The sequence below is a fragment of the Daphnia pulicaria genome, chromosome 2, assembly GCF_021234035.1.
Source record: "Daphnia pulicaria isolate SC F1-1A chromosome 2, SC_F0-13Bv2, whole genome shotgun sequence".
NCBI classification, from domain to species: domain Eukaryota; kingdom Metazoa; phylum Arthropoda; class Branchiopoda; order Diplostraca; family Daphniidae; genus Daphnia; species Daphnia pulicaria.
The window spans coordinates 1,842,525-1,870,325 of NC_060914.1; the positions used below are offsets into that span (position 1 = coordinate 1,842,525).

General features: G+C 40.6%; 9 protein-coding genes across 12 annotated transcripts; 5 read left to right on the forward strand and 4 right to left on the reverse strand.

Annotated features, from left to right (window-relative positions):
* Positions 1 to 10: 10 nt before the first annotated feature.
* On the forward strand, positions 11 to 2,625 carry LOC124327093 (nucleobindin-2-like). Of its 2 annotated transcripts, XM_046785967.1 has the most exons (8): positions 11 to 305; positions 426 to 533; positions 615 to 1,016; positions 1,085 to 1,187; positions 1,265 to 1,445; positions 1,520 to 1,676; positions 1,865 to 1,990; positions 2,116 to 2,625. In XM_046785967.1, exons 1-8 carry the CDS (start codon positions 168 to 170, stop codon positions 2,533 to 2,535), a joined length of 1,635 nt encoding a protein of 544 aa, XP_046641923.1. In that variant the 5' UTR covers positions 11 to 167; the 3' UTR covers positions 2,536 to 2,625. The 2 variants fall into 2 exon arrangements, with proteins under 2 accessions (XP_046641923.1, XP_046641924.1); XM_046785968.1 differs by lacking the exon at positions 1,865 to 1,990.
* Positions 2,626 to 2,990: 365 nt separating this feature from the next.
* Positions 2,991 to 4,150, forward strand: LOC124327319 (cAMP-regulated phosphoprotein 19-A-like). The gene is made up of 3 exons (XM_046786322.1): positions 2,991 to 3,151; positions 3,353 to 3,463; positions 3,627 to 4,150. The coding sequence occupies exons 1-3, from the start codon at positions 3,077 to 3,079 to the stop codon at positions 3,822 to 3,824; spliced, it is 384 nt and encodes a 127-aa protein (XP_046642278.1). The 5' UTR covers positions 2,991 to 3,076; the 3' UTR covers positions 3,825 to 4,150.
* Positions 4,151 to 6,055, reverse strand: LOC124327092 (DET1 homolog). Its single transcript, XM_046785966.1, has 2 exons — positions 4,751 to 6,055; positions 4,151 to 4,693 (listed from the first exon to the last, which is right to left on the reverse strand). The coding sequence occupies exons 1-2, from the start codon at positions 5,897 to 5,899 to the stop codon at positions 4,187 to 4,189; spliced, it is 1,656 nt and encodes a 551-aa protein (XP_046641922.1). The 5' UTR covers positions 5,900 to 6,055; the 3' UTR covers positions 4,151 to 4,186.
* A 79-nt stretch (positions 6,056 to 6,134) lies between these two features.
* Positions 6,135 to 7,678, forward strand: LOC124327211 (cyclin-dependent kinase 7-like). The gene is made up of 7 exons (XM_046786173.1): positions 6,135 to 6,276; positions 6,337 to 6,399; positions 6,471 to 6,752; positions 6,832 to 6,959; positions 7,024 to 7,201; positions 7,273 to 7,445; positions 7,501 to 7,678. Exons 1-7 carry the CDS (start codon positions 6,205 to 6,207, stop codon positions 7,640 to 7,642), a joined length of 1,038 nt encoding a protein of 345 aa, XP_046642129.1. The 5' UTR covers positions 6,135 to 6,204; the 3' UTR covers positions 7,643 to 7,678.
* LOC124327294 (NADH-quinone oxidoreductase subunit B 2-like) lies at positions 7,667 to 8,744 on the reverse strand. The gene is made up of 4 exons (XM_046786289.1): positions 8,474 to 8,744; positions 8,298 to 8,401; positions 8,011 to 8,220; positions 7,667 to 7,951 (listed from the first exon to the last, which is right to left on the reverse strand). The coding sequence occupies exons 1-4, from the start codon at positions 8,622 to 8,624 to the stop codon at positions 7,748 to 7,750; spliced, it is 669 nt and encodes a 222-aa protein (XP_046642245.1). The 5' UTR covers positions 8,625 to 8,744; the 3' UTR covers positions 7,667 to 7,747.
* Positions 8,745 to 8,906: 162 nt separating this feature from the next.
* On the forward strand, positions 8,907 to 10,752 carry LOC124327179 (glycosylated lysosomal membrane protein A-like). Its single transcript, XM_046786115.1, has 5 exons — positions 8,907 to 9,174; positions 9,274 to 9,531; positions 9,585 to 9,785; positions 9,849 to 10,076; positions 10,141 to 10,752. The coding sequence occupies exons 1-5, from the start codon at positions 9,058 to 9,060 to the stop codon at positions 10,576 to 10,578; spliced, it is 1,242 nt and encodes a 413-aa protein (XP_046642071.1). The 5' UTR covers positions 8,907 to 9,057; the 3' UTR covers positions 10,579 to 10,752.
* Positions 10,753 to 10,762: 10 nt separating this feature from the next.
* On the reverse strand, positions 10,763 to 12,945 carry LOC124327094 (ankyrin repeat and LEM domain-containing protein 1-like). The gene is made up of 5 exons (XM_046785969.1): positions 12,763 to 12,945; positions 11,651 to 12,693; positions 11,354 to 11,559; positions 11,165 to 11,294; positions 10,763 to 11,098 (listed from the first exon to the last, which is right to left on the reverse strand). Exons 1-5 carry the CDS (start codon positions 12,843 to 12,845, stop codon positions 10,938 to 10,940), a joined length of 1,623 nt encoding a protein of 540 aa, XP_046641925.1. The 5' UTR covers positions 12,846 to 12,945; the 3' UTR covers positions 10,763 to 10,937.
* Positions 12,946 to 13,016: 71 nt separating this feature from the next.
* On the forward strand, positions 13,017 to 17,147 carry LOC124327004 (lon protease homolog, mitochondrial-like). Of its 2 annotated transcripts, none has more exons than XM_046785783.1 (11): positions 13,017 to 13,594; positions 13,661 to 13,749; positions 13,799 to 13,968; positions 14,040 to 14,500; positions 14,584 to 15,028; positions 15,166 to 15,287; positions 15,386 to 15,652; positions 15,728 to 15,793; positions 15,859 to 16,183; positions 16,300 to 16,577; positions 16,645 to 17,147. In XM_046785783.1, the coding sequence occupies exons 1-11, from the start codon at positions 13,112 to 13,114 to the stop codon at positions 16,993 to 16,995; spliced, it is 3,057 nt and encodes a 1,018-aa protein (XP_046641739.1). In that variant the 5' UTR covers positions 13,017 to 13,111; the 3' UTR covers positions 16,996 to 17,147. The 2 variants fall into 2 exon arrangements, with proteins under 2 accessions (XP_046641739.1, XP_046641740.1); XM_046785784.1 differs by having other exon boundaries at positions 13,018 to 13,594; positions 14,091 to 14,500.
* Positions 17,078 to 26,636, reverse strand: LOC124327165. Of its 2 annotated transcripts, XM_046786093.1 has the most exons (4): positions 26,498 to 26,636; positions 25,770 to 26,318; positions 17,531 to 17,690; positions 17,078 to 17,474 (listed from the first exon to the last, which is right to left on the reverse strand). In XM_046786093.1, the coding sequence occupies exons 1-4, from the start codon at positions 26,592 to 26,594 to the stop codon at positions 17,342 to 17,344; spliced, it is 939 nt and encodes a 312-aa protein (XP_046642049.1). In that variant the 5' UTR covers positions 26,595 to 26,636; the 3' UTR covers positions 17,078 to 17,341. The 2 variants fall into 2 exon arrangements, with proteins under 2 accessions (XP_046642049.1, XP_046642048.1); XM_046786092.1 differs by lacking the exons at positions 25,770 to 26,318; positions 26,498 to 26,636 and adding an exon at positions 17,811 to 19,090.
* Between the last annotated feature and the right edge of the window lie 1,165 nt (positions 26,637 to 27,801).

Here is a 27,801-nt window from a genome sequence, read left to right on the forward strand (position 1 = left end):
CTAAAGTCCACTGTTTACCCAATACCTCCACATATGTGTTTATTTTATGCTGACGTGTATTAAAGTAAAGTAAACGTAGCTGTCATTCGTTGTAAGATACGACCTTCGGGTATTTCCGTAATTGGTCGGCAAACGTTGAGGCGCACAGTCTCCTGCCTTTCTTTAAAATGAAAGGTCTTTCCAATTTTATCTTTGCTGTCATCATTTTTGCTGTTGTGATAATTAATATTGAATCAGCACCAGTTGATCCCAAAAAATCAACTGAGAAACCTTCAGATGCAAATGGAGTTGGAGATGCAGCAGGTGTAAGTACATATTTGCAATCTCTAGTTGTCAATTTTATTGGAAGGATGGCAGTACTACAAGAAATATCTTAATTTGCATGTCTGTTCTACTGTAACTCATTCCCATTATGTTCTCTACAGGAAACTGGATTAGAATACAATCGATATCTCCAGGAAGTAGTGCAACTACTGGAAAGTGACCCTGACTTCAGACAAAAACTAGAAAAATCTGATCCTGAAGATATTAGGGTAAGTTTTAAGTTTTAACATAAATAATTCATTGTCTAGCCAAAATATTTTCTTTCTTTAAATTTGTTTTTACAATTGTAGACAGGGAAAGTTGCCAAAGAGTTGGAGTATGTGAATCATCATGTAAGAAATAAGTTGGATGAATTAAAGAGGCAAGAAATGGAAAGATTAAGACATCTTGCAATGGAAGAATATGAAAGGTCCAGAGGACTTGGAATCCCTCATGATGGCAGGCTGAAAATTCCAGGCCATTTAGATCATAAAAGTCCTTCTTTTGAGTCTGAAGATTTGAGAAAGCTTATTGTCCAGACCTCAAAGGATTTGGAAGAAGTTGACAAACAGAGGAAGGAGGAATTTAAAGAATATGAAATGCAGAAGGAGTTTGAACATCAGAACAAACTGAAGGGTCTTGATGAAGAGAAAAGAAAAACAGAAGAAAAGGCATGGGAAGAAGCACAAGCAAAACATAAACAGCATCCCAAAGTACATATTTTGTTATATTATCATTTCATACAGAAAATTTAATCTGCTTTTCAATGTGCTCATTATAGATGCATCATCCGGGTAGCAAACAACAATTAGAAGAAGTGTGGGAAGAACAAGACCATCTTTCACCTGACAGCTTTAACCCCAAAACTTTCTTTGCTTTGCATGGTAAGTTTTTAGTTTTAACAATTTATTTTTGTTTTTTTTCTTCTTTTTTCAAATTTTAATTGTTCTGCATCACTCAGATTTGGATGGCAACGGTTATTGGGATCCTGATGAAGTCAAAGCTCTTTTTAGCAAAGAATTGGACAAAGCTTATGATCCCAATGCTCCGGAAGACGATATGGCTGAACGCTACGAAGAAATGGAAAGGATGCGCGAACATGTCTTCAATGAAACAGATACTAACCGAGACTACCTAATTTCGTAATTTGTTTTACATGAAAAAAAAAAAAATCCGTTACCCTTTATTATATTTCGATCGTTGTAATATTTTTCAGATTTCCCGAGTTTTTAGAGCAGACTCGAAAACAGGAATTTGAGCGTGATCCTGGTTGGAACACGATTGACGAGCAGCCAGTGTACAGCCAGCAAGAATACATGGATTTTGAACATCAACGGCAAATGGAAATCCAACGACTGATTGACCAAGGAATGGTATGTACTACATAAATATTTTATTCAATGCTACCCGGGGGATGCATGTAAGCTTTTCTTGTTGGCTAGACTGCGTAAATAATTTAGAATATCCCTTTGCGTATCATGCCAATTTTTGCCTTGTAGCTTGTCGTACTACGTAGAGCATGTCTTATGTATGTCTATTCCATATCCCTTGTCCGTATTAGCTACCTCCACATCCTGGTATGATGCCAAACCATCCCGGAATGCCCAACGTGCCTTATGGTGTAGCACCTGGTCAGTATGCTGGTCAGCAACCTTACTATCCTTCTCCTGTTGCTCAGGGGAAACCGGTAGGCTAAATTGTTTGTTTTTCGTCTTTCATTGTTGATGCATTGCATTAGTTTTATGGATTCAGTATTTTAATAAGGGTGTGATAAAAATGAAAAATGTATGTCAAAAAATGTAAATATTCTAGATAACTCCTGAAGAGGCGATTAGAATGCAACAACAGCAGTATGCACAACAACCTCAGTTTGCTCCGCAGCAACAATATTATGGACAACCACAGTTCGCTCAGCAACAGCAATATGCTGGTCACCCACAACAACAGTTTGCTGCTAACCCACAATATGCTGCTCAGCCGCAACAGCCTCAATTCGCTCAGCCTGGACAGCAGAGTTTCCAGCAACCGGCTCAGCAACAACAACAGAATTTCCAACAAGCATCTCAGCAACAACAACCGATTCAACAAGTACCACAACAACAGCAAATCCCTGCTCAGCAGCAACCTCTTGTCCAACCGCAGGTTCCAGTCCAACAGCAGGCCCCAATTCAATCGCAACCGGTTGCACCCCCGCCTGCCCAACAGCAAATACCAGCTGCAAAAACTGTTTGATGACATAAATTAATTGCATTTCAATTATCAAACAAATTGCTTGTCTTATAATATTTTACGAATCGACGAAAATACAATTATTAAAACAAATTTCAACCATTTTTTAAACAAAGTTTCTATTATAAAAAAATAGATGAATAAATAAAAATTCTACAGTGAGCTAAAAGAATTCATTTGTTATATAATATCATTTGTTTGAATATTATTAGTGGTCATAAAGCATGGCAATAATGAATGGAATGGCGCGGTTGATAGCAAACAACTAATAAAATTTAGGAAATAGACATAGAAAATATCAAAAGAAAAAAAGAAAAAGGCTTAGAATAAATAAGGCAGGAATAAAGTAGCCTAGTTCAATTTCCATCCATTCCCTCCCAACCCCAACCCATTACATGTCGTCCAGTACGTTCGTACCTATATTGCCTTAATGGTATTGCAACGTCGCATTCTGCATTCATTTTACTCTTTTGAGAAAGTCGAGGGGGACTGGAGAAAGAGTCCGCAGCATAAAACCGTTTTCGGAGCAACTGCACAAGTCAACATGGCTAGCGAAGAAAGTTCGACCATTCCCAAGGAAAATCAAGTCACTCAATCCAACGAAGAAACCGAAACCATGGTAATTGCAAATCATAGATTTTGGTTTTACATAATTGATCTATTAGTAATTCGTGCATGTCGTTTTGCTCGTGTAAACATGTCTATGCTGCACGTATGTTTACTTTACATGCTCTCTTTTTTGGTTTTTTAAATTGTTTGGTCATATTGTGATTTTGTTGAAATCAGTATGTTCAATTTATCTTTTGAAATTTCATAATAGGCTTCTCAAAGGGATATTGAGAAATTGGAAGAAGAGAAGTTGAAAGCTCGTTACAATGCCCGCCCTGTAACTGGACACTCAGCATTCTTGCAAAAGAGACTTGCCAAAGGCGTAAGGAAACTTTTTTTTTATCTACAACAACTAATTTTGTTATTGCTTTTGGGTGTGTTTTGTGTTACTTTCCATTGCGCAATAATTTGAGAAAGTTTGAATGCAATCTGCCAACTGAAATGTTTTACCAACTTATTCTATTTCTCTTATAATTTTATTGTAGCAAAAGTACTTTGACTCTGGAGATTACCAAATGGCAAAACAAAAAGGACCAGCTAAAATACCAACTGCAGCAACAACAGCAGTAATCCCACCTGCCAATCTTGGACACCCAACTGGGGATGCCATTCCAACTCCGGAATCTGTTCCTACCAGGAAAACATCCATCATTCAGAGCAAGTTGGCAAGTCCTGCTATGTAAAAAGAGCAACATCACCTGAAAGTCTTAACCGTTCGCGGGCATGAATTTGGTATCGGGCAGTTTGTATACAATTTGGTGTAATATCTTCATGATCGTGTTACGTTTCGGTGTCTGCATCAGTTTTTTTTTTTTTTTTTCCTTAAATCTTTTTTAAAACATTTTTTTCTCAATCTTTGGCCGCGCTCTTTACTATTTTACCGCCTCTCTTCATTTTTTTTCCGCTTGAAATGATGAGAAATAACCAGGAGTTCCGTAAATCAGAAGACGCTAGTTAGACTCCTTTCCCCCGTTAAAAAAATGAAATACATACAGTGGCACCACTTCAATACAGCACAAATGATTTGTATTTTTAAATCATGAATTTAAATGTGACGAACGTGAAAATTGACTACATATTCGGAATTGGTTCTTTGAACACTTATGGCAAATGGATCTGTTGGATGAAACGTGAAAGCAACAAGGCGACGGGCAGAAGAAGGCGGAGCTGGCCGGCCAAGAATACCAGCATAAATGCGAAACCGCAGCAGTCCAGATTCACGGACGTAGAAACGAATGGGGTGCTCTCCACTAGTCTTTGGACGCTCCATGAGCGAAACCCATTTATCGTCATAGGAAAACAGCTGCAAATCAAGGTAAGGCGAAGAGGAATAGGACTGTGCTGAAATGGGAAGTTGTGAAAGAAGTCGTTTTGTGGCTTCCGTCTGCCCACCAAAGCGAGCGCTGACAATGGTCTGCTTGAACCGTTGATGAATGACGTTTGCAAATACGTTGCTGGACGGTGATCCTTGTGTTGCGTTGCGTAGTAAATCGCAAAAGTTCTCGAACAAGTTCAGTAGTTCCTGACTTGTGTTTTCATAGACGTTAATAACCTGTAAAACAATAATACGTGGGATTAAGTTTTTGTCTTTTAATTATAATCAAGATACCTGTGCGTTTTCCATATTGTAAACGACAAAGAAGGCCGGTTGCGTATTTGGGTCTGGAGCTCGTAGTGTAACCACATCTTCGCTAGCATATTTCAGAAGCAAATGTGACTCATCCAACAACTGCATTTTCCAGATTCGGAGTGCGCGAATGTGATCAAAGTTCTGATAGAACTTTCGTACGTGAAAGAGATTCCCTTCGGCTTCAGCCATGTTGATTGCTCGTCGGTAGAGAAACACTAGTAAACGATGCTTGAGCGCGTTGACAGTTGCCTCTCGAAACGGACGAACCAACTGACCCGAAGGCCAAAGTCCCCGCACTTGATTGATTAACCATTCGTCATCGTCGAAACAAAATCGACCTATAGTTTTTACATCAGCAAAATAGCCATCGTGTGAAATTTTAAAAATGTGTATCGTTTGATGCTGGACAGAGAGAACTGCTAGAGTGTCTTCATACAAGTAAAGTCCTTGGTTGTGTGAGAGAAAGATTTTGTCGGTCTTCATTGTTCTAGTATCACAGAGCCTTCCATTGACGATGTCAACGATGTGAAGTGAGCAATCTTCTAGTGGAGAACGAGGATGAGGAGATACGGATTCATTATTACGGAAAATATCAAAAAAATTTGGCTGGGGCTCTTCGGGAACGTACGAGGCTGAACCGACAATAACAAATCTTCCGTCACCGACAAAGAGACTGCATTCGCGATTTAGTTGTTCACCAACAGGAGTTACAGCAATAGTATGCTTTAACTGGAAGAATTTAGAAAATACTTTACTTCTTAAATTTACAGCTTCATTGGTATCATTTCCAACAAACTCTCTCGTTCCTGGAACATCTGTTAGTAAATCTTCTACTGCACTTGGTCCCAGATATTTGTAAACTTCCACTGAAGTTTGATCTGAAGAGAATGCAATAAAGTACTTGCCGTTGGGTGTAAATTTTCTCAAATAGCATGGTGGCTTTTCTATGTTGACAATTGTAAAATTTGGGACAACACTTTGATAAAATGATCGGCAAATGTGATAGTTTCCGGGTTTGACATGAGTCTCTCGACGAATCAGTCGAATTACAACATTCTGCGAGGGAATTTTTCTAGGAGTCAACTCGAACTCACCATGGTCAGCTTGTCTATATTTGGGGTTCATCATTTTCAGAACCGTTTTTATTATTCGGCATTTTTACTACGTATCTGCAATTCCCATTTTATTCGCCGTGATTTTTAGAAGTTTCAGATTTTTAGTGATAAAGCACATGTGAAATAGAACTGAAGCAGGTTTGCTGGTTTGAGATGTCAAAATCCGAAACATTTTGTAGAACAGATCGATCTAGCGGTGGTAATAGAAAGATAAACAATAGTTTTTCACGCCACCTGTTGACGAGTGAAATTCCATTTTAAAATAATCGTTCTTGACCGACCGGTGATTAAAAGTTGAAAGAAACTTATGAATGAAAAATGCACGTGAGTGGAGAAAGAGAACCTAGACTTCAGCGATATGAAAAGATTGAATTTTTGGGAGAAGGACAGGTAAGGTTTTGATTGGCACTGTCTTTTGTGTATGTTTAACTGTTTTATTTTGTAATTTAGTTTGCGACAGTCTACAAGGCGAAAGATACTCTAAACGATAACAAAATAGTTGCCGTTAAAAAGGTTTAAAAAATGTGTTTCCATTTCAGCGTTTCCGGTTCGTTTATAAAATACTAACACTATTTTTGTTCAAGATTAAACTGGGTTCACGAGAAGAGGCTAGAGATGGAATCAATCGAACAGCTTTGAGAGAAATCAAGTTACTCCAAGAACTCAAGCATGACCATATAATTGGTTTACTCGATGTCTTTGGTCACCGTTCTAATGTATCTCTGGTGTTTGACTTTATGGATACTGATTTGGAGCAAATAATCAAGGACACAACCATCATTCTCACTCCAGCACACATTAAAGCTTACATTCTTATGACACTTCAAGGACTTGAATATCTCCATCTTCTATTTATTCTTCACAGAGTAATAATAATAATATATTTTTTTTCCCTGTACATTATGACAGAAGTATGCACATTCTTTCTTTCAACTACCATTTTAGGATCTGAAACCAAACAATCTTCTTGTTGATCGTCAAGGAATACTGAAACTTGGTGATTTTGGTTTGGCAAAATCGTTTGCATCACCCACTCGTATCTACACTCACCAGGTTGTGACGAGGTGGTATAGGTAATTTGAAGAAATGCAACATAAATATTCAGCTGAAATTAAAATTGATCACACCTGAAACTAGGTGTCCAGAACTGTTGTTTGGTGCTCGAATGTACGGTACCGGTGTTGATGTATGGGCAGTAGGTTGCATAATGGCTGAACTTTTGCTTCGACTCCCCTTTTTACCTGGAGAATCTGACTTAGATCAACTTACACGTATTTTTACAACTTTGGGCACTCCAAACGAAGAGAATTGGCCAGTAAGTACATAAAACAATTTTGAACTCAACCGTCTCCCACCTTTAAACTCTAGTCATATTTCCTTGATTAGGGACTGCTTTCGCTACCAGATTTTGTTCAGTTTAAGGCTTTCCCCGTGATTCCAATGCGGCATATTTTCACCGCCGCCGGAGATGATTTGCTGCAGCTTTTGAGTCGTTTTTTGGCATTGCATCCTTTAGACAGGTGTACTTGCAGCGAAGCTTTGCAAATGCCGTATTTCAGGTATGTATTCTGATTAATTTTTTAGATATAAAATTCTAAGTTTCTTCCTTAACAGCAATAAACCAGCTCCAGCTCCAGGATCATCTCTACCTCTACCTGCATCTCTAAGTCAAGCAGCAGTCGACAAAAGCGGAACAAAACGTAAAGTGACTGACAACGGGGAGGGAGGTTCATTAGCGAAACGTTTAGTTTTCTAATAAGTGGTTGAACCAATACATATGTTTCTAATATAACCTCTAGGTTTATTTCCACCACTCTTGTTGATACAACTTTACAATTTCAGAAGCTTATGACACATTTGCTTATTTTCTGTACCACATCTGAATAGTCTTCATCCGTTTTACTTTTTTCTGTAACTGAAGGATGCCGTACATCAGCGCTTCGGCAGTAGGAGGGCAGCCAGGGACGTAGATGTCAACTGGGATAATCCTGTCGCAACCACGCACAACAGAATACGAATAATGGTAGTAGCCACCACCATTAGCGCAGCTTCCCATAGAAATTACCTGAAGATAAATAAATAAATTCATGATGCCTAATATCTGTGAGAAAGTGTTCCGGTTACCCAACGAGGTTCGGGCATCTGATCGTAAACTTTACGTAAAGCAGGGGCCATTTTGTTGGTAAGTGTACCAGCTACAATTATGACATCAGCCTGACGCGGAGAAGCACGAAATACCACACCATACCGATCCATGTCATATCGCGGAGCTGCAATGTGCATCATTTCTACAGCACAACAGGCAAGCCCAAAGGTCAGAGGCCATAAAGATCCCTGAGAGCAAAAGTTGAATATTAAAATTTTTCCAGCCAATTCCTGAATGATTAACTTCACATTATCTTTAATTTTACCTTTCTTCCCCAATTGAGAAGATCATCAAGTCGGGCAACTGCATACTCTGCCATATTGTTGGTGTTTTGAAATGGAGAATATGGTCTCTTTTTATCCAGGGCAGCTAAAAATATTCAAAGATGAGAGGTGTGTAGTAAGAAGCGATCTCAAATGCCTAGAATGGAAGGAAAATTACCATTTCCTTCAGTTCCGGATTGGGGAACGGTGCTCTGATTACGTTTCAGTACGATAGAGGTAATCGACAAACTCGACGGTACTGAGACACTGCTGTTAATCCCTAAGGACTTCACTAGGGCGCCATTCAATGTTCCACGTAGGGCAAGCATATTCTTAACTATAAATTAATCGATCAACAAAGTAAAAAACTTGATTTCCAAGGGTCGCCAGTAAATATTTTACGGCTACGCTCTACAGTTCTGGGCACTAGCAAACAAATTTCTATGAGTAAAGAATCAGAGAAAAAGAAGGACAACGTTGTCAAATTTAATTAAAAATTAAATTAATTTAATTTCAATTAATTTATAATATTATTTATTTGAAATTTATGTTTATATAAATTTATCATTTATCATGATTTGCATGTTTACATTGACCCCGAGGAGTTTCGTATTGCGTAACGAAGTACCCTATCCCTAGGAATTTATATCAAATGACTCAGTGGGCGTCTGCTGGCTTTCAGATTTGTGATAATTCGAGTCCTTCAAATTGGTTCTGAACTTTAACAGATGAACAAGGGATTGAATTGATGGCTTGAGAAAAATGACTAATTTAGTACTGGTGTTTGCTGCTTTAAATCTATTACCTCTTTTTGTGTTGGTTTTATCTGCAGACTACAATACGTTCTTGGATGGTGAACAAAAAAATTACGATCGTAATGTAAATATCTTGTTTACCTACATTTGTTTTTCAAGCTTCCTTTCCTAGTTTATTTGTGACATTGCTACTTACACAGCAATAAATCATTTTTGTTTACAGGTTACCACTACAATAAACCCAAAATGCCCCGCAAATGAATGTGTGAATTTCACTCTTGTTCATGTTCAACAAGAAGGAATTGCTGATGTTCTCCATCACATTTGGACCATGGAAAATGTTCCCACTTTCTTTTATGCCAGAACAGAATTGAATACTGAAATGTTGATTGATTGGGAAAAGATGTTGTCAGGAAACTACAGTCAAGCCATAAGCTTTAACAAGGAACCACAATATTTTGCTGCAGTTCTTATATTCAAAGTATACAAATACTTAAATTTACACCCTTACAACTACTTAAACTCTTATTGCAGTTTTTTATGTATAATGATCTCAATGATACTGGTGTGATTCCAGAAACAGACAACTTTGACATCGTCTCATACAGTACCAAGAAGATGTCATGGGAACTCAAATCATCCAACTGTTCAGGGAATGTTTCTGCTTCTGTGGCATTCCGCTTAAGCAGCTATGATGGAGTAGAACTGGATTCCTCTTCCAACATTGAGATAACTGTAATTATAACTTTAGTTTAATTGTCATTACAAAATTTTATAATAAATTTTTTTACAAAATAGTTAACAGCATATGGAACTCGAGGTCGAAGCCCCATACTGCCTCACTTAGCCTTCACAGAGAATTCCACTCAGGTAGACTTCGTCTTCGATCACGTAGAAACTAAAGAATCTTTTACCAACGCACGGTTGGCCATGGAATTGGCAGCTGTTGTATCCGAACCTGATAGTCGGTTTACTCTCAACGTTTCGCAAAGCTTAGACGATGAATACACTCCTGGCGTCTTTAAGGTAACCCAGTAATTCATATGAATTTTTTAAATGTTGAAGTTTCAAATTTTGCGTTTATTTGCAGCTCATGGAAGTTCATTCAGCCTTAAATCAACACTGGATTCAATGGCGACCAGTGTGCTACACCTCAACTCAACGTGATATCGGAGATTCCACTGGCCTCTACCAAACTGAAATAAGAAATGTTTCGGACGATAATATTCTTGACAACACGCTCCTGGAGTGGTTATCATTGGATTTGGATACGCGCTTTTTATTAATGAAGGGTTTCAATGTGTCTTTTGGCGTTGAGGGTGACGGTTTTTATCGTGCTTCGAATTACACAGCTTGGACCTTGGTTACTGGCCACGGAAGACCAGTCGGCGATCAGTTCTCGCTGATGGTGATATTAGTCATGGCAATCGGATTAGGGTTGCCCGCAATCGTTCTCATTCTAGGTGGCGCAGCCATAGCCTTGCGAAACCATAGAAACAGCAAAGATGATTTGTTGCTGAGTGATTGAGTTGATTTGGATTTTAACCAAAGTGAAACTCGAGTATCTTAAGACAAATGATTCGCTTCCTTTCTCGGTTTCTCTCCACTGTTATTCTGACGCATTTCATAATCTTTTCTGTCTTGAGCGAAATATTTGCCTTTGTGTGTACATACGATATCGAAATAAAAAAGTGAAACTGTACAACAGAAACTAAAGTTGCCTGAATATGTAATCAAAACTTCGAAATGAAGAACACAAATTAAATCCTCGAAATATACGGTTTGATAAAAGAGATGATAATATTGCCAAGAATATTGCAGCTGCGCGAGCTTGAACAAAATTGTACTGAGATAGCCACATTGCACTGCAGAACTGCGTAGAGGCTGCTATAAATCAACTGGACGGATTTGTCTCTCTCCTTCGTGGAGAAAAATGTGGAATGACTTGTAAAGCAGAAGGCATCCCCAGCGTCGTTTGTCCGAGTTCGACCACGACGTACAAATTCCATAGTAGTCTCCACGCTTTATATTCGTGATGGTGCTAAGACCTAAAGATTAAGAGAATGGATTATGTCGTCATAGAAATATCTTTAATGAATTCTATCAACTTTTACCTATCGCTTCTATCATTGCGGCTTCGCGACAAAATGCTTCTACTGGCAAAGAGTTTTGAAAGACGTGGATTGAAATGACGCCGTACCCATCGTTCCAGATGTCTAATATTCGCTTAACTTTATTGCTTACCTAAATTTAAGCAATCATGTTATCCAATATTCTAAATAGATTTGTACCGAGCTTTATACTTTAAGAAACGACTGTGGTCGAGACCGAAGTTTAATTGCCTCATAAAGATGTTCGTGCGGCCTAGTTTGTTTGCCCTTTCCTATGTAAAAAATGCTGGATACAAAGCGCTTGAACAATTTCTGTTGGTCCTGGGTTTCGTTGAGTGGTAGATTGTGCGTGACTCTCGGGTCTAGAAGAAGATAATTAAAAGATTTTTTCGCCAGACCTATTGTGTCGAATCACCCAAAATAGAGGAAGAAAAAAACATATTTCAGAATTAAATTTTTCAAAATAAGTTAGTAATCTTGGTATATTACCCTCTCTCCATGGTTTAAGCGGGTCAGGACAGGTGAAATGTGTAACCAACAATCGGTCTAAATGCGTAGCTATTTTTGTATCGTTTTCTAGCCCCGGATAGTTAAGCAAAATAGTCTGAAGTTCTTTGGATAACCCAAGCCTCTTTGGTGAAGGAACATGCGCAGCCTGTTCTCTGCGCAACCGAAAAAACTGTCGGAGGTAAACTTGCTTGGTTGTTGGTGTTATAGGTCCAGGACAGCCACCAAGTGATTTTAATTGGTCAAACAAGAGTTGTGAGTCCATTGATTCTCCAATCCAGTTGACAGAATTTCTTTCGTCAGAAGAAGTACACAGAGCTTCATTTAGGGTTGCATCTGTAACAGAATCCTGATTCACAAGCGGGGGATAGTGCCACTCGACCAATTCGATTCCTTTTTCAGTGTCGGAATATATGTGTTCTTCAACTATAACGATCGAACTGGTTGATGCGTTGCTGGTTACGTCAAGAGTATTGCACAGGGCCACATTAAGAGCGTTGTTGGATGAGCTAACAACAACTGAATCACTATCTAGAGCTGTAGTGCTCAAAACAGAATCAGACCCTAGAAACCCAAGGTCATTACAGCTGAGAGTGCTGTTGCAAAGTGATGTTCCCAACTCCACTTCCCGATGCTTCACAAAAATACACTGAACAGAGTCTTCTGCTGGATCAACGTGGTCATCTTCCATGTATGAAGCAAGATACTTGAGAATGCACCATTGATTCTTCTGAAGAGCCAAATCCCATGCATTACAACCTTCTGGATCTTCCAACCAAGGATCACCCCCATTTACTATAAGAATTTTTAAAATTCCAAGAAACCCCCAGCTAGCTGCAACATGAACTGGTGTTACTCCTTCAGTGGACTTGATATTCGGGTTACCAAAGTTAGATAATAAAAGCTGGACGATCTCCATGTGTACTGCTTCATCACCAAGTCCACAAGCCCAATGCATAGGCGTGATTCCACTATCTGTCAGGGCATTTACGTCCACGCCCATCCTTAGTAATCGCTGGACATTTCTAGGATCACAAAAGAGAGATTATCATTTTGTGGCCATTGGTGAAAAACTGTGATACATTTTTACTTACATTGCATCACATTTTTCAATCGCACGACAAATCTTTTCTTCTATCGGCCCATCAGTATAAAATCGAACATGTTTTTCATTCATTTCATCAAAATTTCACGATTTCACTTGTCAATAGTCAACTCTTTTACGATACTACGGAAGGAAAATAACAATCAACTTGTTGATGCAGCTTTCAAAATTTATGGGTTGAGAAACGGTTGGTTGCCAAGGTTACTTGCCAGGGTTGCCAACTTGCCATAAACCGAATTTGTTAAATTCGTCTGCACCGAAATTTCTATGTGCAGTTGTCAACCCCTGTTTCACGTGAGAATTTCGTCCATAAAATTGTCTGTGAATTAAATGCAAGAATGACTGCTCGTGTTTTGCTAATGCGATCTTTAGGAATTCCGTTCACTGGATCATCCACCGTCATTCGAAACAGAACCTTAGTAACTCTAAATAAAACTTCAGATGTTATGCAGGGAGTGAAACCGCTTGATTCATTGCGTCATACTTCTAGAAGTTACATAAATCGGAAAGGATATCTTTCATTACTGAACTACAATTCCAACATTATTCCTCTCCATCAACTACCAAGATATCCTTCTCCTGTTGTAACTGTACAAAATCGCTATTTCTCATCTCAGAGTAATGATGGTTCAGATGATGGTAACAATAACGAGCCAGCTTCAGGAAACATTTCCAATTTGGGAGGTGCAGGAGACCAAGGTAGTGGGCCAGTTATTCATTCATTACCTGCAACCATGACAGTTCCAGAAACTTGGCCAAATGTGCCTGTTATAGCAATAAACAGAAATCCTGTCTTTCCACGTTTCATAAAAATTATTGAGGTAATTATATAACAATTATTTATTAAAGCATACTTAAAATAGTAATTTATCAATTAAAATTTACAGGTCACTGACAAGACCCTTGCTGATCTTATAAGGCGTAAGGTTAGATTAAATCAACCATATGCAGGGGTTTTTATGAAATGCAATGATAGGTATTTTTATTAAAATATTAAAAACTGATTGATACTAACTGATTTTTAGTGAGGAATCTGATGTTGTCAAGAACTTAAGTGATATATACTCTGTGGGAACATTTGTTCAAATTCACGAGCTTCAAGATCTTGGTGACAAATTACGCATGATTGTCATGGCGCACAGACGAATCAGAATCACTGGGCAAATTATGGAGGACCTCAATGAAGAAGCTCAAGGTTGATAATTGTTTTAATGAATGAGTAATATGTGTATAGGCAAAGTTTGACAACAAAATTTGCTTATGTAGTGACATCTATTCATTTTCCTGCATTTAATGCATCAATTCAAACCTTGACAGAGGACAAGGCGACCAAAAGGAAGATGAAAAGGGCCAACGTACGCAAGCGTAAAGAAGAAAAACCAGATAATGAAGATATCAGTTTAGTTGCCGCTGTCGAGAATCCGCTACCTAATCCTGTTGAACAGCCTCCTCCGCAACAGCTTCCTCAACCTATTTTAATGGTGGAGGTGGAAAACGTCATTCACGACAAGTTCACCATAAATGAAGAAACCAAGGCGTTAACTCAGGAGATTATCAAAACTATCCGGGATATTATTGCTCTCAATCCCCTGTATCGAGAGTCCATTCAACAGATGCTTCACCAGGGTCAAAGAGTAGTAGATAATCCTGTGTACTTAGCAGATTTGGGTGCGGCGCTAACAGCCGCAGAGCCTGCAGATCTCCAACAAGTCATCGAAGAAACTAGCGTAAGGAAACTTTACAAAATCCCAGGACAATCATATTACATAATTTTGTTTGTGATTTAAAACACATTTTATTGTAATTTTAGATACCGAAGCGTTTAGTTTTGTCTCTTTCTTTGCTTAAGAAAGAACTTGAATTGAGCCGACTTCAGCAAAAGATTGGACGGGAAGTTGAGGAGAAAGTCAAAGCTCAGCATCGCAAGTACATGTTACAAGAGCAGCTAAAAGTTATCAAGAAAGAATTGGGACTCGAGAAAGAAGACAAAGATGCAATTGATGAAAAGTTCCGCGCAAGACTGAAAGACAAAACGGTACCCACTGCCATTATGGAAGTCATCGAAGAAGAACTAAACAAAATGGGCTTCCTCGACAACCACTCGTCCGAGTTTAACGTAACTCGCAATTATCTCGACTGGTTGACTACACTTCCATGGGGAGTAACTAGCAAAGAAAATCTTGACTTAAAAAGAGCCGCTGTAGTTCTCGACGAAGATCATTATGGAATGGAAGACGTGAAAAAACGCATTTTAGGTAAACTTCATGTTGTTTTCGATGCTACAGGCCAGTAATACGTGTCATTTATTGAACATTAAATATCTATGAAAGTTGTTGGTTCCATCACAGTAATCCAAGATTTGTTTCGTCACATATTTTTCCTCAACATCTAGAATTTATTGCCGTTAGTGAACTGAAGAAAAGCACACAAGGGAAAATCTTGTGCTTTTATGGACCGCCGGGAGTAGGAAAAACTTCAATCGCTCGCTCTATCGCCAAAGCATTAAACCGTGAAGTATGAAACTTCGAATATAAATTTTATACCAATTTGTGTCCCAAAACAAGACTACAATGCAAACCTTTTTAATGTTTTTGTTTATGTTTTGGATATAGTACTTTAGATTTTCCGTTGGTGGAATGACAGATGTGGCTGAGATTAAAGGACATCGACGTACCTACGTTGGTGCTATGCCGGGAAAAATGATCCAATGTTTGAAAAAGACGAAAACGGAAAATCCTTTGGTGTTAATCGACGAAGTGGATAAGATCGGAAAAGGTTATCAGGGCGATCCGGCCTCTGCGCTGCTTGAGTTGCTGGATCCGGAACAGAATAAAAATTTCCTTGACCATTACCTAGATGTCCCCATAGATTTATCAAAAGTAGGAACACCATTCTGCTTCTGTTTTTGTCTGTTGCTTCATGAAAATATTTTTGATGATTTACTTTTCGTTTAGGTTCTCTTTATTTGCACGGCAAATGTGCTCGACACTATTCCGGAACCTCTTCGAGATCGAATGGAGGTATAGACCGAGTGTTTTGCTAATTAACTAGGAAAAATTAAATTAATCCTGTTTGGTAAACGTAGATGATCGATGTGTCAGGTTACGTTGCTGAAGAGAAAATGAACATCGCCGAGAAATACCTGATTCCACAGGCAAGGCGAGATACAGGTGTCGCCGATACTCAAGTTACAATTGAATCGGACGCACTGCAGACACTCATCAAGTCCTATTGTCGTGAAAGTGGCGTTCGAAATCTTCAGAAGCAAGTGGAAAAAATCTTTCGTAAAGCTGCCTTCAAGCTAGTCCAGGGAGATGTTGAAAGTATCACCGTCGGGCGACAAAATCTCCAAGAATTTGTTGGAAAACCCGTTTTCACGCACGATCGTCTCTATGAAATTACACCACCCGGTAAAAACATACTCTATTTATCAAAACATTGATTCCCAATTATGCTCCTTGTTTGCATGAATTCATTGAATTCCATCCCCTTGAATCCCATCCCCTTGAATCACTCTATTTTCTAGGCGTTGTAATGGGCTTGGCCTGGACAGCCATGGGAGGCTCTACCCTCTACATTGAAACATCACTGAGGAAACCGTTACGGACTAAATCTTCAAAAAGATTGGAAGACAAGGAAGGAAAAGAGGACAGTCAAGGATCGATGGAGCTTACGGGCAATTTGGGTGACGTTATGAAAGAATCTGTCCGCATCGCCTACACGGTCGCTAAAATGTTCTCGGCAAAGATCCGGCCCGATGACAGCTTCTTCTCAGAAGCCCACATTCACGTCCATGTTCCTGAGGTATACATTACTAAATATGATTTATCAGTTGGAATTTGATTCAAAAATTTTGTTGATGACCTTCAAGGGCGCAACTCCAAAAGACGGGCCTAGTGCGGGCTGTACTATCGTGACAGCGCTTCTTTCTTTGGCCATGAACGAACCCGTTCGCCAGAATATCGCCATGACCGGTGAAGTGTCTTTAACGGGAAAAGTTCTGCCCGTCGGTGGCATCAAGGAGAAAGTCATCGCTGCTAAACGAGTTGGAGTTGACTGCATTTTATTGCCCGCCGAGAACCGAAAAGATTATGACGATTTGGCCAGTTTCATCACCCAAGGATTAGAGGTTCACTTTGTTGATCACTATCGAGATATTTTCCCAATTGTTTTCCCTCATCTGGCCGATCATGATCAGATCCAGTCAATTCACTCTAGTTGAGTGACTGTCTCATTTGTTTACCTGTAGTACCACCATATTTCGATTTTCATGTTGAAAATACTAATTTCATTTAACAAAAATGTAGCTGATACCACCAAATGTTTATTATTCACATCTTTGTAAAGGTCATCATAGAAAGAGCTATCCTTCAATGAGTTGCACAAAGCTAGATTAACCACATCCATCACCCCCAAAAAAACATATTCGAAAATCAGGTTCTGTAACGCACATAAAATAAATATCAGAACAGTAGGTCGCATACATTGAATAACTGTTGAACATTTGCGAATTGAACGATAGCTCGGTTATAATTTGGGTTTTATAAAAGTCACCGGTTATTCATTTATTAATAAGACAGGCGAGGGCAGCTTGAGTAAAGTTCAGTGCAATTTGCGCCGGAACGGCCCATCATCGCCGCATCCATGTATGAACTGAATCCACCAGTGTGGCGCGTGTGCAACAGATAGCTCAAAGGCAAACTGTAATGAAAGATAAGTAAAATATTAACGTAGTCCAATTTAAATTCGATAAATACCTCGACAAAGAAACGGCCCATCCAGCTTGTCCAGGTGCTGCCATAGCTAAACGATTCATACGACATAAAGTCTCTTGGGTACATGCGGTGTTTTCGAGCGCAGCGTCCTGCTCCCATAATTCATGGACCATACTCAACCAAGTGGGACCGTCCAGCAACACTGTAGGGATAAAATTTTAAAAAACCCATTTAGATGTAGTGATAAATAACTGGTTGTTTTGTCAGATACAAGAGTTAGTTTCCACTCTAAGGTCTGGGGATGGCCATATAAAACGTTTACCGTCAGAGAGATCGTTATCATCTATGCTGCGCTTTCTAGCCGGTGCTGCTGTGGTTGTCGACCGAACGTATAAAAAGAAGGCCAATAGACCCAATAATCCAACCAATAAAATGGGCAAAAGTTTGTTCTGTTCCTGACAACAAGTATCGTATCCCCCATAGCTACTTCCTCCATAGCTGCTGCCTCCCCCATATCCACCTCCCCCTCCATACCCCCCACCACCTCCACCATATCCCCCACCTCCTCCATAGCTATCACCCCCACCTCCGCTGTAACTTTCACTGTAACCTCCGTCCCGATCATTGTAACCGGATCGAGTGCTACCCCGTTCGATTGCAGGATCTTCGTAAGCCGGGCTGGATCCATACGCGTCGCTGTGGCGATCCCGTTGTCGGTAATTGTCGCTCGTGTCCGGAGTTGCCGGTGCGTGGTAAGAATCGGGATCGTTGTAACGCTCATTGAGCCGATTTCGTTCGTCTTCTTTGTACCGCTCGTTGACTCTACTTCGATCGTCGTCATTGTAAGGATCGAGCCGATTTCGGTCGCTGTCGTAAAAATCGTTGCGGCGGCTGAATGGACGCGTGTCAAACGAACTGCCGCCAACGGCACGGGCCGCCGACTCTTCGGGAGGCTCTGTTACATCATCGTAATCGTCTGCCGATCTTTCACTGGTCGTCCGGAGACCGAGGATGCGCGGATCGCTTAGAATGCGCTTGGCCAACTTGCTGACAACTTTGAGGACATCTCCACTAATACAATCGCCATTCGAACAATAATCGGAGAATTCGCTACGCGCTACTCGGAAATTTCGACTGTTGAGTTCTTTGCCAGTGCCAACATCAGACATGGCAAGGAAGTCGCCACTTTCCTCTGGTTTATTCTCGGCTGGCCGTTCGTCACTTTCAGCTGGTGGTGGCCGTAAAGTGGCCGTGACACCGTCGGTCATGACAAGCATCCGTGATGAAAGCATGACGACGAATACTGCAGCCACGCACCGATGAAGGCTTCTTCTGCGTTGCAGTGTCTTCGACGACACTCTCGACGGTCGAGACATGTCGAAGGATCGACTTTTTAAAAAATGAGCGCCAGTGAGTTCAAATCGATTATCTAAAAAAAGGCGGAACACTTTGAAATTTAAAAAAGTGAAGTATAAAAAACAAGCGCCCTGAAGTATGAGTGTGCTATAAAACTTGATGAAAGGACGATTTAATTCAATGTCGACCGATCACCATGGCAGCTGAATGCCAACTGACGGTGCAAGTGAATCTCTCTGGGAGAAAGGGAAGACCAAGTGTTGAAACACTTGTCTGGTATTACGAAATTTGTGGGCAGTCTAGAAGTGAAAGAAGAGCCGCCTCCTCAGTCAGACAGAGGAGGCGTTGCTAAACTTTTTCGACGTGCGGAGGAGTTTTCTTCCCCTCCGGAGCAGGTCGATGACCACTAGGCTTGACTGGACCTTGACAGGTATCACCCGAACCATATGTGGTTTCAACACGTAGCTAGCAGCATCAATTGGATCCACAGTTCAGAGGAATTTACGGTTCATTTCAGAGCCCATCAAATTCATTCAAGAAAAGTATAAAAGAAAAGAAAAAAGAAACCCGTTAGTTCCCATCTCAATCATTGCAATTTGCCGCTGGTTCCGTCACACAAACTTCGCGTGATAAACTGTAGCACTCTAATTTTCAAATTGTACGAATGCTCTCTTCATCGTACGTTAGCCTCTGAACCATAACCAAATCGTATAAATCAGAATGTTATTTACGTTTTTCCACGTCGGTTTTCTTTTATGGTCTTTTTTATTCTGTGTAACAAAAGAGATCAATATCGTTCTGAAAGGCTAAGCTCCAGGCGGCACAAGATTCCGACAGAGCCGGAAAAGTTCAACATCCTTGTAGTTGCTCAACACGCATGACAAACGACTTTAATTCACGACCCGCTGGAGGAAAAGGACGCAGAGGATTATTAGTTTTAAAATTTAAAAAGATTCATTCATGTATAGGTAAAGCGCAATACGTCCCAGTTTGCTTAATACAAGTCAGCGCATGACTTGCACTGGCGTTATTATGTCTATATATGCACGATATCCATCATGATAATGACAGGTGAACATCTCAATTGGGGGGAAAAACAGATGCGTCAGAAAAATTAACTAGCCCTATATATGAGTGAATGATGGTTATTACCCACTTGTTACATGCTAATACCCCGTATTTCTTACGTAACGAGAAACCGACATGCTATATCATAAATGTATAACAGATTGAAAATCTGGCTCGCGATAGGACAGGTTTATAATAGCCTCGAGTATACAAACTCATCCCATCACGAAAGTGATTCATTATACCGCACCTAAGTAAGTAAACCATTAAAAATTTTGGCAGAGCTTAATCTCAATCAATCCTTCAAGAAATCAGTGACTGGACAAGTTATTTCAACACTGAATACATAAAAACGGACCGATCAATTCAACACATTTGATGAGTTCAAAGCTGAATCCCATTTTCTAGTCAATAACTGATTGCTATTAAATTTGTGATATGATTTTCAGTCGATCTAATAATACCTATATCTTCTTGCGAGAGAAGCTCTTCGAGAGAGAGGAGGTCATTCGATCTTCTTTTTTGGCGAGCCGCCATCACTGTTGTGGTACTGAGCAGCTGGATCAAGAAGAGAAAGAGGAGGCCGAGGGAGATGAGCGAGATCAATCCCAGGTAGTCGTGTCCCTCATTACAGCAGGAATCGTAGCCGTAGCTGTCGCCTCCACCGTAGCCGTAGCCTCCTCCATCGCGCTCCTTTTTCGGAAGAGCGCGGGAAGATGACGAGAGCCATCCGGCTCCTAGCACGTCGGTCGAGCGCTTGATGCGCGGATCACTTCTCAGGATGCCCATTAGTGGTCGGACAAACACCAACATGCGTTTCAATTCGTTCTCAGAGTCTAGACTCGTTTGATTGTTGGTGCTGGCCTCTTGGCTCAGCGATCCCATCACGAGAAACAGGCAGATACTCAGCCCAACAAAAGCGCTTGATTTGGTCATTGTTATTTAATAAATCACAACAGGAACAAGAAACAAACAACCGGACGATGGGAGAGAAAACACAGAGCTCTACGATACGTGGAGAAACCGAAAAAAAAATGAGAAGACTGAACACTAGCGCTGCAGCGTTCAGTTCACTAAAGAATGACGGACATGAAGCGAGATTGGCAACTCCCTGGAAACGTATAGCGTTTGGCTATCTTGGTAGCGGGCACTGCGTATAGGAATATCACGTCCAGCAGCAAAGTAAGTGTAAAGATAACTCCTCCTATCCAACACTCATCTTACGCTCCGCCTCTCTAAAAGGTTGCTGGTTCTTGAACTCGAATACCCTGGTTGAGTTCGTACCGTTATTATTTATAGCACGAAACGGCCAACAAAGAAAAATCAGACGAAATTCCAAGCGCGATCTTGATGGAAATTAAAATGATAAAATCCAGTCCCTCCTATTGGCTACAATCAGTAACTTCATCATTGGACTAGTAAATATCTAGTTAAACATAAAAATACATACGCCCTTGTAAAAAACAATTTTGCTTCTAGCTTCTAAACGCTAGTGATTAGACCCACCATCAATCACATTCCGGGATAGTGCCAGTTATCTTGTCGAGATTGTGCATCACGGCACGAGTTAACACTCTACAAGTAGCATATAATGTTGATCCAGCAGGCATAGGAATATACATTACGTTGTCGGGAAAACCGCACACACGAGATACACAACGTATATGATGGTTTTGGAAAGCTTTCTGTAATTTCGATTTCTACAGCTTTACACAAAGAAAGAACTGTAAGCGCGAAGAAATATCGGAAACCCTTCGGTCACAGTCCGTTTAATGGTCAATGGTTCTCACGAGCGCACACCAGCACTCGTCGTGTTCCATTCACCTTCAGTTTAACCGAACCCCGTCCAGCCGTGAATAGCGAATGGCTGAATGTACAACATTTTTCAAATAGTCAGCAGTATACACTTGTACACTGAAAACAGAACTCGTCAAAACTTTTGTACAGCACAAAGGCCCGCTCGTCCAGCCGATATTTAATAAATGACAAGTTTGTAGGTAACGGGAACATAACACAAATATATATAAGCTACCGTCATTATATGCTGTGATGTCCGTCTCGCAGCAGTCGTTATCCGGCGTGACGGATCGTTTCCTTTTGCCACTCACTGCTGTGCTGGTGGCAAATGCCGCCACGAAGAGAACCAGAAAAAGGACGATGTTGATCACGATCAACGGCAGTAGCTTTAGCGGTAAATACAAGCTGGGCACCTTTTCATCATAGTACACATAATCTTGGTCATAGTCCTGGTAATAAGTCTTGTCGGCCCTGTCTAACCAGGCAGAGGCGAATTCGTTATTTTCGTTCACGTCATCGTCGTACAATAACGTCTCCGACCCGAGTTCAACCTTTTGGACTGCCAGGATGAAGACCAACAGCGCCGTAACTAGCACCAAAGACACTTTGTCCATTTTGGCTGGAATAGAACTTGGTTCTCAAATTGACGACCAAGTCGAAATCATTTTTTGCAAACGAATAACACACAGCACAACAAGCGCCAACGCTTTCCAATTACGTTCTGCGTATAGATTGCGATATTGGACGACAAAGCGACTAGACTGCCGCTTCGACACTGTCGACTGAAGAACACAAAAAAAACCCAAAGAGTCTCTCAGCCGTAATAATCGGCTCTACCGCGCGCCATATACCAGGCTAGAAAAATATAATGGCTGAGAATTGATAATGATTATAGTATAAATAAGAATTTTTCTCTGCTGAAAAGAAAAGCCGTGCTACTATAGCACGAGAAAAAAACAACATTAGGGGATAATAACGGGGTGTCACCACAAGTGTGAGTGTTTTTTCCTCATCTGTGAGTTCTTCGCACCCACTTTGCTTTGGCGTCTCTTCTCTGTCCATAATAAGAGATACGAGATTTACATTACTATGGGTTTTTTCTTAACCCTGCAGCTATACATTTCTCGTTTGTTTTTATCTCAGGATATTTTTGTTTTCTCTCTGTGATACAAATGGAATGTTCAGGGTCGTCTATAGCAACTCCAATTCAATTATGTTTTTAGACTATAACACGGAAGTAATCCTAGTTGGAAAACAGCAATAGGAGATATAGTGGTGGGCCACCAAAGTGGACGTGATTTTTCAATTTTATTCATGCTGTTGAGTTGAGTATTTTATATGCGTCTTCCGCTTTACGTTTCCTCTTGTAAAATTGTTCCGGTGGTTTTAAAAATAATTTCATCTGGCAAGCGGCAATTAAATGTGGGATGTATCAATCAAAATGTCATTTCTTCAAAAACAAACAAAAAAACACGGAGAACAAACAAAAGAACATGTAAATCAAAAAGTTAAGCACCGCGATCAGACAGAAATGTCGAAAACGTTAACCGTAAACGTAAAAAGGAAGGAAAGTATAGCTTATATGATATTTTTAAAGCACCGTCGACGTTTTAAAAACTTTTTTTTCCTTCATCTCCGCTTTACAACCGAACGCTACCGCAAGGTATAAAATCCGCCCCACACATCAGCAGGGGATGCGCGTTCCAGCGACTGAACAACAAACATATCGGCTCTCTGCTTGGCTAACTATAGCGAAACATAAATGTCATTTTACGGGTGTTTCATTTTTACGAGTTTCCTTTTTCTTTTTACTCTTTTTTTCTCAAAAACATTCTGACAGGTCGTGTCAGCTTAAAACACACAGAAAATGGACTAGGATCTGAACGAAAGTGCTTACGGGGAGTCACTTAAAATAGAGGGCAACGTACTCGTATACCTGTCAAATTCAGTCGATTTTTGAATGGCAAATGAACTTGGTCGGACTTCAGGAAAACCCAATGCAAAAAAAAAACTTTTAAAAATGTGCTGGGCGACTGTTTATAAGAGGAGACAGGAGGCTGTTACCCATGTAAAACGAATGATGCGCGATTAAGTGCGCATATAAGACAGTGCGTCTCGATCAATTGATTTGATAGCTATATCAGCCTAACCATATGTTAACACAAACGAGCCTGATTAACTCCGTGTTAATGCAATTGTTATTTTAAATCGATCACTGGTATTTTGGATATTTTACGTCACAAAGGATCACATTTGAAAAATACAGACGAAGATATTCTTATACGTGCACAAAGAAAATGAACGATCAAACTGTACTAAAAGTTTAAACGCGCAAGTCTCGTTTTATAAACGAACAGCTTACAAAGTTCTCGTAACCGCTTGTGTAAAAGTTGTGTTTTCATATTCTATTCTCGCCAGCTGACTGTGACTATGAATATGGCCAGTTAACACGCTATTGCACTAGCCATTGGGTATAGTCGTTACGATGCGGAAGAAGAAAAAAAAAAAGGCGAATACGCAACCCGCCGACGCCGATAGAAAGTAAAACCCAAAAGGACATAATGTCAAAGTTATTTTCAAAACGACGTCCCCTGCGATTATTTTGATCATCGTCCCAAGTGTAAATAGATTGAATTACAAATCGTTGTCTTATCGTACGCCAAAATAACCAGTTATAAATTAGGCCTGTATAGCATATTTGTTTGCTGGCATATACAGACTATAGTTTTGGGTATATAGCGGTCTATGCAGCAGGTGGTTAACCGACCATACATTAACTATACTACCGGTACTATGTGGCCAACAATTGTTTGAATGTCTCAATAATAGAACAAAAATGAGATGATATAGTAATAATACAATGTGTAGGGCCTAAACACTTTCAACAGATGGGCATTATCAAATCAGATTCTTGTGAGACATAATATGTAGCAGCAGGTGGCTGTTCACCACATCACCAAAAAAAATTCAACAAATCGCCTTACCAATATTTTCATCATTAATGATCCAGTTGTCTTGGTCGTCGCTATTGTCGTCTGAGCGCTTATTGCGCGCAGGAGCCGCTGTCGTCGTACTTGCGATCACGATCAAATAGAGCAACAACCCTGCCAGGCCAAGGAGGGCCAGCAAGGGCAGCAAATCGTCCTTTTGCTGGCAGCAGTAACCTCCGCCACCACCACCGTACCCGTTTCGATCAAATTGATCGTAACCATTGCGATCCAAATTGTAGTCGTCGTAATATGGGTCAACGTACTTTCGCTTATTATTTTTACGAGCGGCAGCAGCAGGGAGCAGAGATTGGTTTCGACTGCCAGGATTTCTCCTCAGGATCGCCATCAACGGGGTAACGAATTTCAACAACTTTTTGAGCTGACGCTCAGATTCCAGTTCATCGTCGATCGTCGTTTCGACTTTCGCACTGTCTTCAAACTCGTCGGTGACCTCTAGCGCTTCATCGAATCCGTTTTGGCCACAAGTCGGATGAGAAACGATGACCAGAGAACACACTAGTCCCATCAAAACAAAAACTAATTTCTTCATTTCTGTTTTTCTTTTCACACCGCCGATATTGGAAAAAAGTTCTACTAATTTGTTTCGCCAACTGCAGAAAATTCACGTGATGTTTCAACTGCGTTGATATTGTCACGGACAAACAGAACCGACGTTGCAATCGTCCAGCTAGTGAATGACGGCCGACGCATTTACAGCAGTGGCCAGCAGCAGCGGCCAGCAGCAGCCTCTCGTACGTCCCATAGACGGCAATTACTATCAGGTCTATTGTAACGGGTTTCCTACTTCTTTGCAGCGGTATCTTTTTTTGACGACTCCGCCTCTTTTTCATGCGTGAATCCCGTATACCTGCCTTATTCCTATATACCTTCCCACTTATTGTAGACTACATTTAAAGTGTCAATTCTTTTCGCTCGTTTACCCACGCGGTCATTGTGCAACCGAATCTGTATCGGTATTACAACTCATTGGCAATCCTACACACACTCAGCAGCCCCGTACACTGGACACATGAAAATTTAAAAGGAATAATAGTGAATAAATTACTTACTTTCTTCTTCCTCTTTTGACGATGTGACCATCCGGCGACGGCGTCCGCTGGTGACGGTGGCGTTGAGCAGAAAGAGAAGTGCATAGGAGACGGCCACTAGGACGAAGCCGGGTACGACGGTGTGAAAGTCCAGCTTTTCGCAGCATCCAGCGTAACTGCTGGAAGACGATGATCCTTCGTAAGAATTGCTTCGCGTTATTTGTCCGCTGATCATCGATCTCAAATTTTGCATGCGGAGCTTGAAGTCCTCTCCCATTCGGCCGACTTTATTGCCCATGCCGTAATAAGACGGTGGTCGCTGAGGCCTAGGACCGAAAGGCTTGTCGAATTTCTCATCGAATCTTTCTTGGTTGTACTGGTCGAATTCGTCCATCTCCCGGTTTTGTTGTTGATGGTCGCTAAACGGATGTTGATAGCGCTGCTGGGATGGAACTTGCCTGTCCATCTGCCCGTGAATTACCGTCACGACAAGAGCCATGAGAAACCAGCAGTCCAGCACCCGGCTCCGACGACGAGTGTTAAAATTCATTCTCCGATTAAAATGAAAATCTATTGAAATTTGTGACAGCTTGATTGATTATATGTTTTGTGATAATAAAACAAATAAAGCAGTTTGTACACGAAGTGTCAGATGACGGACGTGTTGCGTCAACGACCTGCCTATTATGTGACAAAAACAAAGATAGAACCAAAATATAATACTGAAGAGACAGTCAAATGACAGTTACCTGGCGAGCGCTCTTTCAGTGCACAGTGGCTCGGTCGGTGAGAGACTGGCAGGATATTCCCATCTTCCAGTGCTGGGCTGCAAGAAACAGCTTGCATCGTAGTTCCCTTAGCGAACCAGTCTTTCTTCTCTTTTAATAAAACATTTTATTTTTCCTCCGCTTTAAAAAAACATCGCTACCAGGCAGTAGGTTCGGCAACGTTTATTTCTCCCGCCTTTTCACGTCTCGCTTCAAATACAAGGAGATGGGTAATTCCGTGCTGCATCAGGCAGCAGTCTATTTTGTGATATTTCGCCTGGTAAAGGAAATACGATCACTAAGACAGCGACCTGAAGCGTTGGCGCAGCATAACGGCCAGGTATAACGGGACGACGACGACGGGAATTCACGTGTGATGATTGCGCCGACTGACAGCAGCAGGAACTCGGAGGGAATCCTCTGATTGCCAACTCTTTTAGGAAATAAAACACGATAAAACAAATGAGTGACCTGAACGTTGGCGAAATGTGAAACTAGCGGAATGATGCAGAGCCATCATTTTTACATCGTTATTAGCAAGACATAATTTGATGCTATTTAAGCTAACTGTATCGCACTGCACGAATTCGTCTTTTTCATTGCAAATGACCTTTTCCCGTCATCCTACTTGTTTGTTATATCTTAATCCCTTAACAGCTGTCAACTCCTTTATCATCAACCAATATAAAGACATGAATATATTCGTGTAGGGATGCTCGTCCTTTGTCCATCAAACATTTTTTCGGCTTATAGAAACCGTTATGCGACATTGGTGTGTAATAACAGAGGAGTAATATCAACCGAAGCGAATAACCGCAGGATTTTTTTTAAAGGTGGCGCCTTATTTTTCGATTTCTCAACGAAAATAAGGACTGCGTTGCTTCAAGGGTGGTTTCTGAACAAAGTGACTTCAGCGGGAGATCACGCGCAATGCACCTGCTGCCACACTTGAACGATTTATAGGGAACCTCTTCACGCCGACTTCTTTGTTGTGTGAGAATTCGTCATGATGCATTTCGTTTCAGCGTTCACCAGCAAAAGTGTGAATAAAGATGCTTATGTGTAAGATGTTGGAGAAAATAGTACACATCTTGTAGATGACCAAAAGGCAGATGTTCTAACAGAATTTCCTATGTCTGACACTTTTTCAACACTTTAATTGGATGCTGCTGCTTGTTGCAGTGTCGTGAGATATATAATGACAATACCTATAGTCCTATATACTTGTGCTTCGGGCGACTTCAATTATATGAATGTGACGCCTGGATGTGTTATTCAAATTTCAA